This window comes from Rousettus aegyptiacus, unplaced genomic scaffold, assembly GCF_014176215.1.
Source record: "Rousettus aegyptiacus isolate mRouAeg1 unplaced genomic scaffold, mRouAeg1.p scaffold_m13_p_9, whole genome shotgun sequence".
Taxonomy (NCBI): Eukaryota; Metazoa; Chordata; class Mammalia; order Chiroptera; family Pteropodidae; genus Rousettus; species Rousettus aegyptiacus.
Genome location: NW_023416312.1, coordinates 38,073,350 through 38,088,709, shown reverse-complemented (window position 1 = coordinate 38,088,709; position 15,360 = coordinate 38,073,350). Strand labels below are relative to the sequence as shown.

General features: G+C 41.9%; 1 protein-coding gene across 10 annotated transcripts in view; it reads right to left on the bottom strand.

Annotated features, from left to right (window-relative positions):
- The window catches only part of ARHGEF9 (Cdc42 guanine nucleotide exchange factor 9), a 171,189-nt gene that overhangs the window by 66,672 nt on the left and 89,157 nt on the right, over positions 1 to 15,360 (bottom strand). For 9 of the 10 annotated variants that reach the window (XM_036226739.1, XM_016122604.1, XM_016122607.1 and 6 more), the window contains one exon: positions 4,755 to 4,946. In XM_036226739.1, coding sequence (XP_036082632.1) covers positions 4,755 to 4,946 — 192 coding nt within the window. Of the gene's footprint in view, positions 1 to 4,754; positions 4,947 to 14,755; positions 15,275 to 15,360 lie in introns of those variants that run through there. The other variant, XM_016122612.1, reaches the window with a different exon arrangement.

The window sequence follows — 15,360 nt, the reverse complement described above, 5'->3', positions numbered from 1 at the left end:
AAGGTTTGGCTTAGGGATCAATCGATATTTGTTTCTTCTCACTCACTCATTTTTGAGGGTATGTAAATTTAAGATGAGCAGGCTGTGGAATGTGACTGCCAAAAAAATTGAATGCCATTTTAAGTTAGGGAAAAATCAACTATACTTAAGTAAACAAAAATAAAGATATCGATGTTGAGGTTTAGGGAAAAAAATAAGTAAAACCTCTGGTTAAAATAGAAGAAAAAAAGAAGAAACAGATTGAGAAGGTAGAAAGAGAGACATAATAGGAAGGTAGTCCACCACAGGAGAGTAGCATTCAGATCTGAGCCCTGTTTTCAGAGGAACTTGGAGAAAAGAACACAAAGCCAGAGTGTGGTAGAGAGGTCCTAAAAAGCAACATCATGAAGAATGGTTTAAAGAGCCAGTGATGCTTGTCATGGAGAAGAAAAGACTTAGGGAGTCTCTAAAGGCTTGTCATAGGGCATAGAGAGTAGAAGGGGTCTGTGGCTTTTACTGTCAAGCATGCATTGAATACCCTCTAACACCATCTAAATGTTAAGAGAGAATAGAGTGATATGACAGTAGGAGTGAAGTGATTCCACAGAAGCAGTTTCTGAGAGTCTAACCTCTGCCTCCTAGGAGTAAGTAGACCTGATAAACATTTTGAAAATAATTTTAAGAAAATTAAGGAATGATGAGGATGGTTGTCCTGTTTATAGCTACATCCCCAGAGCTTAACACAGTACCTGGCATACAGTTGCTGATTAATAAAATATGTTGAATAACTACAAAATGACTAGTTCTTCTCATGCTAATGATGACAAAAGTTAGAAGCAGAATGTTTAAATTGGTGGTTTTCTTTTTTCCCTTTTTGGGTCAGGAAATTCTTTCTTAATAAAACCATTTAAAAAAAGAGAGAGACTATCAGGAAGAAGATATTTGACACATGGAAAGCTGGCAATGAATTAATACCTGGACTATACAAGGAACTCCTGTAAATCAGCAAGAAAAATATGAGAAACTACAAGAAAATAGACAAAGGATATAAACAGGGCCTGGAGTTTCCGTCCAGGTGGTAAAGAAAGGAAGGGCGTATGACAGCCAGAAACTCTTGGGTTGGTTGAGCTGCCTTATTCCTTTATGTTAGTAAGCTGTACAAATATGACCATTTTATATAATGTGTTATAATTTTCTATATGTACAGCAAGATGTAAAGATAATTGGGAAGCATCAGGATAGGCAATTCACAGAAAGGAAAACCCAAATGGTTACTACGTTGGCAAAACTCAGATTTAAATGTATCAAATGAAAATGACTTGAAACTATAGCATCAAGCTAAACTCAGGCCTAAAGAAGAATATGTTGAGGGTGAAGGGAATGAGAAAGTAATATAAATGACCAAAGAAAGCTATTCCAGCTTCTCTGGAGGAATTTGAGCACAGAATTTATTTTACGGGTGTGGAATGCCTAATATTATCTTCCTCAAGAGAGGAAGATGAAGCAACCTTATAAGACATCTTTAGCTTTCCTTGCTCTATGCCTCAGTTTCCCTGATTATGAGTTATAAGTTTACAAGATATAATATCACCAATCATTGGTCAAGGTGACCTAGAACTAAGCCAACACTCTTTTATCCCACTGTCTGGATTTAGAAAGAAGAAGATAATCTTTTGCAGAGAACTCATTTAAAAAGATCTTTTCTCTTACTGGCCTCACTGAATGGTTTTGACTTTATTTCCTACTTCCTCATCTGTAAAATGAGGATATTGTAACTTAAATGTTTGTAAAGTACTTCCTCCTCCCAAGAGAGCAGGAGAGGTGGGGGAGAGAGGGAGAAGAGAAGAAGAGACAGAGAGGGAAAAAATTATGTGTATGTATTCTCTAATAAATAGTGGCTCTTATTATACTAATGTAGTGCCTCTATTTCCCCTCAATAGCACAAGAGCGGAAAGTGCTTAGAGCTCTCTCTTGAACTACAGAAAGAGTATATCATGCCACTTTAACATTCATGCCTGAGTAAGACATACTTCCATGGGTACCAAGGAGGAAACAGGAAATTCAGGAGTGACCTGGATTACTACCACAGCTTTCTCTAGTGACAGAATCAGAGAAAGTAAGATCCAGATAGCACTTAAAGCACAGCTCTTACAATCCATTCATTTTAGAGCTGGAGAAGAAAGCCCAGAATGGAAAAGATTCACCTGAGTTTCCTCAGCCAGTCAGTGACACAGGTGGGACCTGAACCTTAGATTCTCAATTCTGAATCTGATGCTCTTTCTGATAAACCATATTCCTCCTCACAGCTTTTGGTTTAGAGGTGACACACTCCTGGGCTAAAATGCTGTCTTCTGGCCTAGATAGACACAGCTTTTCCCACTTTTATTTTTCTCTAGCTAAACCTTCCTTTGACACCTGTGGTTGTAGGGTGGGAACAAAGAAATATTTCTCATTTAAACCCTTAACTTTAGCACCAAGAATAATTAAGAAATACAAAACCAGCAGATTGCCAACAAAAGTTTTGCATGGATTGGCTGGATTGGGAAAGTCCTCAAAGCAGGAAGATAACATTCCCCTTTCTGGAAAGACAAATACTTCCATTGCTATCCTGACCCTGTGCTCTGTAGGAAGAGGGCAAAATGTTTTGGAGTTTGGAAACAGAAGATCCTTCTATAGGACTATGGGACTCCAAGTGGGCCCATGCCTGAGAACTCTGAGAAAGTAATTTTATCTCTCAGATCTAGAAAATGGGAGTAACAGTTGTCTTGTCTGAAAACCAAATGGAATATGATGTGTATGCACTCTGCTAAAGCACTTATATCTAATTCTGACTTTCAACAATATTAATTGAGCACCTACCATGTGACAGGTATCATGCTAGGTACTAAGGATATATTAGTAAATCAACAGGTAAAAATCCCCCCTCCTTATGGAATTTTCATCTTGGTAGGGGAGATGGGCAATAAATAAGTATACAAACGTGTACATTCAAAATATATGTCAGATAGCAATAAGTGCAATGAGGAAACATAAAATGGGAAAGAGGGAGACATAGTACAAAGTTACAATTTTAAGTAGAATGGTCAGCGAAGGTTTCAAGGAATAAAGACTTAAAGATGAGGGACAAAGCCAAGGAGACATCTTGGGGAGGAGTGCTCTAGGTAGAGGGAAAAGCCAGTGTCAAAGTTGCATGTGTGCATGTGGGGGGGGGGGCGGGTAGCATGCTAGGCATTTTTAAGGAACAGCAAGAGGCCAGTGTGGCTGGAAAAATAGTAACATGTAGGAAAGGAGCAAGAGATGAAGTCAGAGAGGTAAGGAGGGTTTGATCACATAGAGATGTATAAGTAATAAGAGAACTTTGGCTTTTACTCAGGGAGAAATAGTGAGCCATTGGAGAGTTTTGAGCAGAGGAGTGATATATGACCTGACTTAGGGTCTTGACAGAATTTGTAATACAGGTAAGTACAGTCTGTTGTATACTTGGCAGCTGTTCTCCTCAAACTTTAATATGTATTGTAAATCAAATAGGAACTGTGTTAAAAATACAGATTCAAACTCATTTGGTCTGGAGTAGAGCTAAAGACTGCATTTCTAACAAGCTCTCAAGTGATTTAGACACTGCTGATCTAAGACAGAACACTTTGAGAGTAGGAGCTATGCCCATGGCTTGGCACAGAGCAGCACTCTACTAAATATTTGCTGAACAAATGACATGTCAGTGGTTTAATGCCCAAAGATACATAGCACATTCCAGAGGGTAATTTACAAAAACAATATATCAGCCATTTGTGCGAATATAGGAGGAAAAGATAAAGATAAAAGAGAGGCAAAGAAGGATGGGAGGGGAAGGAAAGGAAAACTACCTTTTCCCAAATGCTTACAATATTATGTTTACTTAGTTTCATGAATAAACTTGAGGTAGTTAGAATGAAAGTTCTGGACAAATCAGAAAATCTAAGGTCAGAGGAATTAGGAGGCACCTTCAAGGCCACAAGGTTAATTAATGACTAAGTTAAGATGGGAAAGCCAGCACTCCGTATCTCCAGATTTCTTCTTTTTTCCACCCTACTTTACTGCCTCATGGAGAGGGAAGATAACATTTAATCTTTCTGGAAAGAGAAAATAAATTGAGGTAAAGAAAGTTAAGGTCCACAGGTCTTGGGACTTTGATCTTTCCAGAGCTGCACTGTCCAATATGATTGCCATTAGTCACATGTGCCTATTTAAATTAAAATTAAATAAAATTTAAAATTCCATTTCTCAGTCATTCTAGCCACATCTCAAGTGTTCAACAGTCACAGATGGCTGGCCAGTGGCTACTGTATTTGAGTGAAGATGAAAACATTTTCATCACTACAGGAAATTCTATTGAGCATCACTCCTCTAAAGAAACAAAAACTTTGAAAAATATTAGAGCTGTACTGTTGACTACAGCCTAGGTCCTGACCCCACTCAACAAGGCTAAGGGACAGAAAGTAGGACCCAATCCCCTCATCTGGAAGGAAGGGGACAAAAATATTTAAAGTAGAGTTTTTCCTGGGTCAAGAAGAATTCTATAGTGTGTATGTGCATGAGAGACGGAGAGAGAGAGAGAAATTGAGAAGCCCCAAGGAACAATTTCTCTCGATGAACAGAATCTAGGAAGCCAGTTAAGCCCTCTTTCCTACAATGTGGGACTGTCACAAGTAAGGCCCAAGGGGGTTGTTGGTTCTTCATAGAATTGCTTTCTACTCTACTCTAAGTGCCCACATATGCACTGTCATAGCTGGGCCTACCTCACAAATGTCCTTGAGGTGCTTGATGTAATGACGCTCAGTACTCATGATTTCATTGATGACGTTGGCCCGCATCTGGTCCCGGTTCTGCAGAGGCCGGCCCAGACAGAGACAGTCTGAGTTGGGGTCCAGGTGTCCATTCTGGACGTCACTGGGCCCTTCCTCCAAACCATCCTCTTGGTTCACCCAGAGCTGTGGAAGAAAGCAGAAAAATAATGGATTAGCTTCCTTCTTTGAGAAGTTTCTAGCCAAGCAGAAAAAAAGGTTAACTTAAATTCTTCCAGTTTTCAGAGAGCCTTAAACCAGAGACCCCTGTAAACTGAATGCCAGGCCTGGCTCTAGGGTGACTTACTCATCCTAGGCATGAGTCTAATTCTCTCTAGGCCTCTCTGTAAAATGGAAAATGGGGAAAGGTAGGACTAAATCATTTTTAAGAGACTTCTTGGGAAGGTGGTTTCATAGGAGAGAAGAGTTATGGCACGTAGAATTCATTCATGCTGGGGCATATCGAGGCAGCACAGATGGCTCAAAAATAAGGATTAAGCAATACATCTTACATGCCATAGCTGAATTATTGTCAATCACAGCACCTATGAGCACGGGGACCAAAGTTGGATACTGGAGTAGGCATATCAAAAACAAGGCTTTTGGCATTGATTTCCATCAAAAGATGTGCAAATAATCTTTAAATTTTTTTGTAAAATTCCTTGGATATGCAAGGATCTCTACTTCCTCAAAATTGGAGTGCAGATGGTAAAATGTCTCCATACTACATAATAGCAACAGCTGTTAACTAAACAATTACTATATACCAGTCAGTATGATAAGAAGTTTCAATGAAGTTTATTATTCAGTCCTACTAGGCAGGTACCATTATTACCACCATTTCACAGAAGAGAAGACTGAGGCTCAGAAAAGTTCAGAAATTTGTTCCAAGTCACACAGTTAGGCAGTAGAGGAGCTGGGATAGGAGCCAGGGAAACTGACTCCAGAGTTTGCACTCTTAATCATGGTGCTATCACCTTTTGCCGCCGGCTCTAAGGAAGACAAAACAGGAGTAGGGAATGGCTTAGGACAAGGTAAGCTGAAAATTATTAAGACTTATCAGAATTAGACACAGTTGGTAGAGGTTAAGATTAACCATTTCAAATCATGAAGGCAAAGGGATACAGGAAAAAACCTCCATTGGAGAGGTTGGGTAAGAAGTCTCTTGATCTAAGATGACTTAACTTAAATCAGGGACATGGCTAATTTCACCCCGGTCCTAAGAAGAAGGAAAAATGGAGGGAAGGAGGAAGGGTGAGAACATGAGAAGAGTGGTAAGAACTGCCAAGGGAATTAGCCAAATAGCTTGCCAGTTTTCTCAACTGCTTTATTCAGTTATTCATCTTTCTCCTCCATACTCCCAGCTTTTGTACATATTCTAGCCCCAAGAAGCTAAGAAACAATTTAGATGCATTCCTGTTTCTGCCTTCAGAAAAGCCTGTTGGTGGGTGGCCTTAATGGGACAGAGGCTTTGGGATAAAGCTAGAGGGACAATAGGTACTTCCCAACTCTATGTATTCTCCCCTCTCCCTTTACCTCACAGAGGGTGGGGAGCATGGTTATCATTTACAAACTTAGAGATGTCACCAGCATATATTCTACTTATTTGCCACAGTCCTAAGCAAGTAGTGCTCACTCATTTTAATGTATTTTACATATGCTTCCCAAAGTAAAAATATATATATATCTCCACCCAGAAACTATCACCCTCTGCAAATGATCTATTGTAAATCTCTTTCCAGCTTCCAAAGGTAAGCTTTGGGTCTTCGATATGCTATTAGCTTCCCTTTAATAGAATCAATGGGCAATGATGAGGGATGATTATTCAAGAAACAGATCTGTTCAAAAAGGTGATTCTAAGGCATTGAGGCAAACATATCATATGAGTATTGCCATCCATTTGTAACAATAAAAACTTCATTCTCTAACAATCTGTTAGCTTTTCCCACCTTCTCACAAAGCAAGCTAATTTCCGTTATGAAAAGGGTACAAAAGGTAGGTCTTTAAAAGATAAGAACCATTTCTTTTCTTCTCAGGAGTTTAAAATAGTCAAGTCAAAATAAAATGTTGGCTTTCAGATGGCTGAAATGAGATGACTCTTTGAAACAGTTCCATGGGAAGGAGCACAGAATATTGACAGGGGGTGAGACAGGTAGAAATATGGGTAAAGACAGAACTAAATTTAAGTTCAAGCCATACTTCAAATAACAATGAAAGGGCAGAAAGGCAACTTCAACTAGGTAGATGAAGATTACACAAAATCCAATGGTGAAGCTCCTTCTGGCTAGATCTAAAGGTCTGGATGGCAGGACCCTTCATAAGGAGCTTCTGAAAACATACCACCTTAATCTACTACACTTCGACAACCCCATAAGCTCACTAGTTGGGTTAAGGTGCTACTTTAATGTGAAAGAATGATTGGTAGATTCATTCATTAGGTCTGTGTTAAGTATTTACTATGTACCAGATACTGGAGATACAGCAGCAATAAAACATAAAAATCTCTGTCCATTGTGGAGCCGACATTTAAGGGAAGATGTGTCTTAGCCTGGAAAAAGTTGTTATGTAAGGCTCAATTATTGTGCCACAGGCCCAGGGTCCAAAAAACTGCCCCCTGGGCCTGCGGCTATGACTTTCTAGTGTAAACTCTAAAGCTCTAAGTTCCCTGTTCTTGAAAGCTTCGCTGTTTTGTGTAGATGAAAGCCTTTGTCTGTTTGCATGTCAAAGTGCATTGACACAGGCCAGCCCATGAGCTCATCTTTCCCGGGTTCAATGTCAGCCCAGAATACCATATCAACCCCCTGCCCAATTGCCTGTGTAAACTAATGCATACCTGTTAATAAATGTTTTACATCAACACTGCAATTAGTGCACATGGGCTCCTGGATGACAAGAAAGACGACAATGGCCAGAGCCTGGCAAGTTGGAAGTCTTTCCTGGAAGCACTCTCAGAGTACTTGAAGATTATTTTCTTTAGCCTTCATTGAACTCTAAGCAAGACTTGGTTAACGCAATTGAATTTAGCAAATACCTACTTTGGAACTATACAGTATTAACCACTAACTTTGTGAAACACAAGAGTGAGCAAGACAACTGACTTCTGCCTCCTCCCTCAGTTCCAGGGAGTCCTTACCAAATCAGAGAATACCTCTGGTCCTCACCTTGTCCTTTTCCATGCCTACTGCCATGGCCAGTACTTGCTAGGTGATTTCCATGGGTGATCTCCCAGCTCCAATCCCTCCTATACACCAATTTCCTTGACTATCACTTTGACTGGCTACTCCTATACGCCAAAATCCTCAATAGCTTCTCATTCCCAATTCCAAATCTCTTACCCTGGAATTCAAACATTACTATAATCTGGCTTCAATCTGCATTTCCTTTCTTACCTTCTACTATGCCCTTAAGGAATACTGGGTTCCTTCCAAACTGGACTACAGTCTGTCTTCAAATACTCCAAACTATGGTCTTTAATCCCATGCTTAAACATGGAAATTACATAGTTCAGAGGTCGTCAACCACCTGAATAACAATAAACCAATATTCAAATTCCTGATAAAGAAACTAAGGCAGAGGAGAAATGACTGCCAGAGAGTTAACAACATTCCCAGATCTCAATTTTGATAGATATATATATATATATATATATATATATATATATATATATATATATATATATATCATGTTTTTCTATTTTTTAAATTACATAGTTGACACAGGAATATATTTGCTTTGTAAAAAATTAAAATATAAGTTGGATGGGAAGAAGATGGTGGACTAGGTAAAAGAAGAGGTTGTCTCCTTCCAGGTCTGCATTGATATTACAATCAAATTATAAAATAATCAATCACCTGAAGTCCAGCTGACTGTAACACCTACGTCTGATAATATAAAGGAGCCACATCAAAGCTGGTAGGAACAACAAAGTCACAAATCAGGCTGGACCTATACCCACCGGTGATGGAGGATCACCAGGAGAGAAAGTGAGACTGTAGAGGCTCTCCTGAAGGAGATAGGGGTCCCGGTCTCATCTGGGGGATCCCCATCCCGGGGTGGCAGACCAGGGAAGAGGAGATTCCAATAACTTTGACTGTAAAAATCAGAGGGGTTCTGGCCATCTGGGTGAGACAGAAGGAGACTGAAAACCTAAAAGCTCCTCTGAAGGACCTACGCACAAGCTTTCTGATTTGCAGACACTCACCTGGGGACACTGGCGGTGGATCAGACTCACATGGGATTCATACCGAGAAAATCTGCATTACCTGGCACCAGAACAAGGGCTGAAAGGGCAGCCACCTTTGTGCCTTAGTCCCGCCCCCCTACCTGGCAATCTACAGACCACTCCAGCTTGACTGTGCAGATCCCTCCCATAGGGCCATTGGGAGGCACTGGCCTGAGGGGATCAGCCCACTGGACCTAACCTGCAGATTGTCCAGGGCTTTTGTTGCTGGATGGTTGCCACACCCTGAGCCAATCCAGGGCCAACCATTCCAACTGCAGGCCAGCACTGTGAACGCACATTTCCCAGATAGTTTAAGGCAGATCACTGCTGCCAACATGAACTTGGGTAGATCTCGGGGATCCGTAGGCCAGTCCCAGACAGTAGCTGGTCTTGCTGTGATCTGAGACTTCTGTGGGAACTTGCAAATGGTTACCGAAGTTGCAGCAATACTGACTCTGTATTGATCTGCCTGCCACTGTGTCCCTGAGAACCAGGCCCATCCTACCCACATATTGCCCTAGGAGGCCCATTGGCAATGAACTGCCACAGCCCTGCCTTTCCCACCTCCTCCCAATCAACACAGGCAACAAACTTTGGCTAGCAGAGGGTGGGAACTGCACAGAAATCAATGACAAGCAGACCTCTGATGCCTGAAAGAGTTGCAATATTGCATCTGGGGAGCATAGCAGAATGTGGGACCACCCCAGATAGCAGTTGGTCTAACTGTGATCTGCGACTACAGCGGAAACTCCCAGGCACAGAAGTTGCAGCAAAACTTAGGCTGTATTGTCCTGATAGTCCTTGTCTTCCTGAGATCCCACTTCACAAAAGCCACAATGTGTCTGTAGCCCATTGACAGGCAGACTCCGGTGACTTGCTTGGCTCTGGGGTTATGCAGTCTGTGCAGGCAACAGACCTTGCCTAGCATAGTGAGCGCATTTCTGGGAAAACCCTTGTGTGAAGACCACTGCTACCTGTACGAGCTTCAAGATCTCTTGAGGAGATTGTAGGGGTCTGTATTGGCCTGATGGCCCTTGACTTCCGGAGCTACTGCCCCATCAATATATAAAGTATCTGCCTCACATTGATAGGCAGTTGCCCCTGCCCTGGGGTGGCACATTCAGGCCCAAGGTAAGCAGGAGCTAAACTTGCAATGATTGAAAACTTGTATAGGAGCCACAGAGACAGCATTGGAACATAAACTGACACTGCAGTGGCAGGGGGAAATTTACTCAATAGATCCAAGAGACTCCCGGGGTAACTATGCAACCAACACGCATATCACCCAGAAGCTCGTCTAGTTTCAGAGAGTTACAGGCAACTGACAGGCAGCATCAGGCCTTGAGGAGCACTGGTCCCTCTGCTAAACTTCTCTAGGTCAGGGACAGGGGATAACTAACCTCTGTCTACAGTGTTGTCTCTTCCACTTACCTATAGATCCAGCATAGGCAACAACCATTGCGGATCACTTTGTAGTTCCCACAGGGTAGCCCTGAGCAATGAAAAGTAGCAGCTGACCTTGGCCAATAAAGGAGCCCCTTCCAAGAGGCCACAAAACCAATGCCTCCAGAGGCTGGCACCAGACCAGGAAGGAGTAACTCTTCACTAGTCCCATTAGCAGTACATACAAAGAGTGGTTGCAACAAGTACACAAGTCTGCTAGGGAAAATCCCACTCAATGGGGTCAGCCCCCACATAGCAACTTTTACCCTGTGGGTGCAGACAATTCCCACAATTAGTCAGCCTCAGCGTTAATCACATCCAGTGATTTACTAACAACAATAAAGGCTTGGTGACAACAGAAGATCACACACAACCCACACAAAGAAAATGTCCAGAACCCCTGGCATAGGGGATCAGGGAGAGTGCACCACTGGGCCATGCAGAACACCTTCCATTTTAGGCCATCTGGCCAAGGCTGAGAGACAAAACAAATATTCCTGACACATAGAAATGAACACAGAAAGGCTAATAAAATGAGAAAGCAAAGAAACATGCCACAAATGAAATAATGGGAGAAAAATTCCAGAAAATGAGCTAAATGAAATAGACAAGCAACCTACCACAGACAGAGTTCAAAATAATAGTTATAAGGCTGCTCAACGAATGTATAGGGAGAATGGAAGAATACAATGAGACTATGAACAGAAAGATAGTAAGCATAAAAAATGACATAGAAACCATAAAAAAGAACCAGATAGAAATGGAGAATACAATAACTGAAATAAAGAACACACTAGAAGGCTTCAACAGTAGATTGGATGTGCAGAAAATCGAATCAGAGAACTGAAAGACAAGGTAGCAGAATACACGCAATCAGAGCAACAAAAAGATAAAAAGAGGTTATGCGTGGAGGAGGAGAGGGGAGGTAAACAGGGTAAAGGGGGTCAAATATAGGGGGATAAAGGGAGTGTGAAGTGGGTAAAGGGGATCAAATATATTGTAGGTGAAGGAAAGTGGACTTTGGTTTGTAAGCACACAATAGAATATGCAGATGTTAAATTATAATGTACACTTGAAAATTGCTAACTAAATTAGTAACTAATGTTACCCCAATAAACTTAATTTTTAAAAAGTTAAAAAAAAGAATAGCAAAACTGTCATTGTATCTTTTTTCTCTCCATTCATATGTAAAATTCCCAAGAAGCTCTTGGATCAAATAAGTCTTGGCACACATATTTTGGCAATTAATAACAGGTAAGGAAACGTTTTTCTTAATTTTTGCTGGGGGCAAAGCAGCAGTAGTTTCCAGACTTCTGGAAGTTCCCTAAGACTGGCAGTTGCTATGAGCTGGAATTTTCAGTTCTGGCAGTATTTCCACAATTTTTCTATTCATAGGGCTGTTATTTTCTGTTCTTAAGGCTTAAGAGAGAAGTTAGATCTCTAACAAGGAAGTTATTTTTTCCCCACAACTCCAAGCAATTACTTCTGCATTTCTTCCCTTGCTGATCCTTCTTTTTGAAGTGAAAATAATGTCCTTCATAATGCTGCAACTATTTGGACCAAGCAGACAAATTCTTAGTTAAAGCAACATTTCTATACCTGTGAGGGCATTTCACACCAAATCAATCAAATCAATGCATCTCAAAGACTTCTGTAGGTTTTAATAAGCCCCTTTGCCATTTTTTAACCAAGAGGGAAAAGCATGGGTGTATGATGAGGTGATGGCAATTATGGTAGAGAGAAGAGGGAGAATGGTGTGTTTGTGTGTGTGCATGTGCACATACTTTTGTAGTTGGTTAGTAGGTACTCAATAGGTATCAGTTTTTTTTCTTATCATCATTATCCTTATTTTTATTACTGTTTTATTAGCCACTTATGGAATAATGACTTCTTTCTGAAATAATAAAATAAAACTGAAAGCCTATTGAACCTAGGCTACAGTGACTGATAAATTAATTCCTTAATCCACTTCTTTCTTCCATGTTAATAACTAAGTATCTGCCAATACAATGGGAAAAATATGCAAACAAATATGATAAATATTCTCCATGACAGCTGAGGACATCTGGATGTTCCATCAAAATTTGACCTTGACCTCTTGGAATTTGACTTAAAAACAGAAAAATGAAAAATTTAGATTAGATGAAAAATTATATACCTGTTTTTAAAAAGCCCCAGGCTTAATAAACAATTGCTGTAAGCATAGTCTAATAATTAAATTTTATTTTATTTGTTGCTCACACAAGAAATAGATGTTTTAAGCAATAGTTTTTTTCTAATGTTATCTCATCAGAAAAAAAAGAAACTATTTATTTATTAGCTTTCAATCTACAGTGAAATCATAGCTGAAAGGGGGAAATGGGCTAACTTTCTTTTTTATTAAAATAAGATAAAACATCGAATGGAGGAAGATGGCAGACTAGGTAGAAGCAAGGTTCATCTCCTCCCAGGTCCACATTGGAATTACAACCAAATTATAAAATAATCAATGTGATCATAGCACCTACATCTAAAATAAAAGAACCACATCAAAGCTGGTAGAAAGGGAAAAGCCGCGAATCAGGCTGAACCAGTACCCACAGGTGGTGGAGGATCACCTAGAGGGAGAGTGAGGCTGCAGAAGCTCTCCTGAAGGAGAGAGGGTTCCTAGTCTCATCTGGGCTCCCAGCCCAAGGAAGAGGAGATTCCAATAACTCTGACTGTAAAACCAGAGGGGATTCTGGCCGTCTGGGTGAGATGGAAGGAGAATGAATCCCTACACTTCCCTTTGAAGGACCCATGCACAGGCTTTCTGACCTGTGGACACTCACCCCGTGGGTCAGAGGCTTGCATAGAATTCATTCTGAGAAGGTCTGCATTACTTGGTCCCAGAATGAGGGCTGGAAGGGCAGCCACCACAGTGCCTTAGACAGCTCCCCTACAGGGCAATCTATTGACCACGCCAGCTTGACTGTGCAGACCCCTCCCACAGAGCCATTAGGAAGCTCTGGTCAGAAGGGATCAGTCCGCCCCACCCAAATTGTAGATTGCCTGGGGATTATGTTGTTGGTTGGCTACCAAGCTCTGGTCTAATGCAGGGCCAAGCATTCGTAGCCTGCAACCGACTAGAGCCTTGTTTCCAATCCCTCAGCAGCCAGTGTTGTGAGCCACATTTCCAAGATAGGGACAGGTGGATCACTGCTGCCTGCTCGAACTTGGGCAGATATCCAGGAACTGTGAGCCAGTCCCAGACAGCAGCAGGCCTTGCTGTGAACTGGGACTTCTGCAGGAATGTGTGAACAGTTACCAAAGTTGCAGGAAAACTGAGGCTGTATTCTTTTGACAGTCATTATTACTCTGAGACGCCACCTTACTCTACCCACAAATTGCCCAAGGCGACCCACTGACAGTGAGCTGCCGCAGTCCTGCCCCTCACCTCCCCTGAACTCCCAATCCACACAGGCAACAGACTTTGGCTAGCACAGGGCGGGCACTACATGGAAATCAGCATCAGGCAGACCTTTGCTGCTTGCAAGAGTTGCAATATTGTGTTCAGGAAGTGTAGGGGTCTGTGGGACCCCTTCAGACAGCAGCTAGTATCACTGTGATCTGTGACTACAGCAGAAACATCTGGGCCCAGAAGTTGCAGCAAAACTGAGGTTGTACAGGCCAGACATTCCTTGTCTCCCTGAGATCCCGTTTTACCCAAGCCACAAAGTGCCTGCAGCCCATTGACAAGCAGCCTCTTGTGCCCTGCTTGGCTCTGGGGTTGTGCAGTCAGTGCAAACAACAGACCTTTGATAACAAAGTGAGCGCATTTCAAGAAAACCAGTTGTGGACAGACCACTGCTGCCTGTACCAGCTGCAATATCTCTTGAGGGGATCACAGGAGTCTGTATTGGCATAACAGCTTTTGACTCCCTGAGCTTCTGACCCATACAATACACAAAGTACCTGCTGCACATTGATAGGCAGTTGCCCCTGCCAGAGGGTAGCACATTCAGGCCCAGGGTGGGCAGCAGCTGACCTTGCTACAAGTGGAAACTTGTACAGGGAGGCACGGAGACAGCATTGACATGCTAACTGACACTGCAGTGGCAGGGAGAAGTTTACTCAATAGACCCATGAGACTCCCAAGTTCCCTTCACCACCAAACACACATACCGCCCAGAAGTTCATCCAGTTTCAGAGACAACAGGCAACTGACAGGTAGTGTCAGGCCTTGAGGAGCTCTAGTCCCTCTGCTAAACTGCTGCAGGTCAGGGATGGGGAATGACCAACTGCTTCCTATAGCCTTTTCTCTTCCACTTACCTATAGATCCAGCATAGGCAACAATCATCTGTGGATCGCTTTGTAGTTCCCACCAGGTAGCCCTGAACAATGAAAAGCAGTGGCTGACCTTGGCCTATGGGGAAGCCCTTCCCAAGAGGCCAAAAAACTAATACATCAGGAAGTTGGTACCAGACCACAATGGCGCAACTCCTGACAAGTCTCATTAGTGATACACACAAAGAGTGGTTACAACAAGTACACAAGCCTGTTAGGGCAAATTCCACTCAGTGGAATCAACCCCCACACAGCAACTCTTACCTTGCGGGTGCAGCCAAGTCCTGCAATTAAGTCAGCCTGAGCTTTAATCACATCTGCTGATCTACTAACAACAATAAAGGCTTAGTGACAACAGAAGATCACACACAACACATGCAAAGATCACGTCCAGAACCCCTGGCATAGGGGATCAGGGAGAGTGCACCACTTGGCCTCGCAGAACACTTTCCAGATTAGGCCATCTGGCCAAGGCTAAGAGACAAACAAAATATTCCTGACACATAGAAATGAACATAGAAAGGCTAATGAAATGAAAAGGCAAACATGTCACATGTGAAACAACAGGAAAAAAAAACTCCAGAAAATAA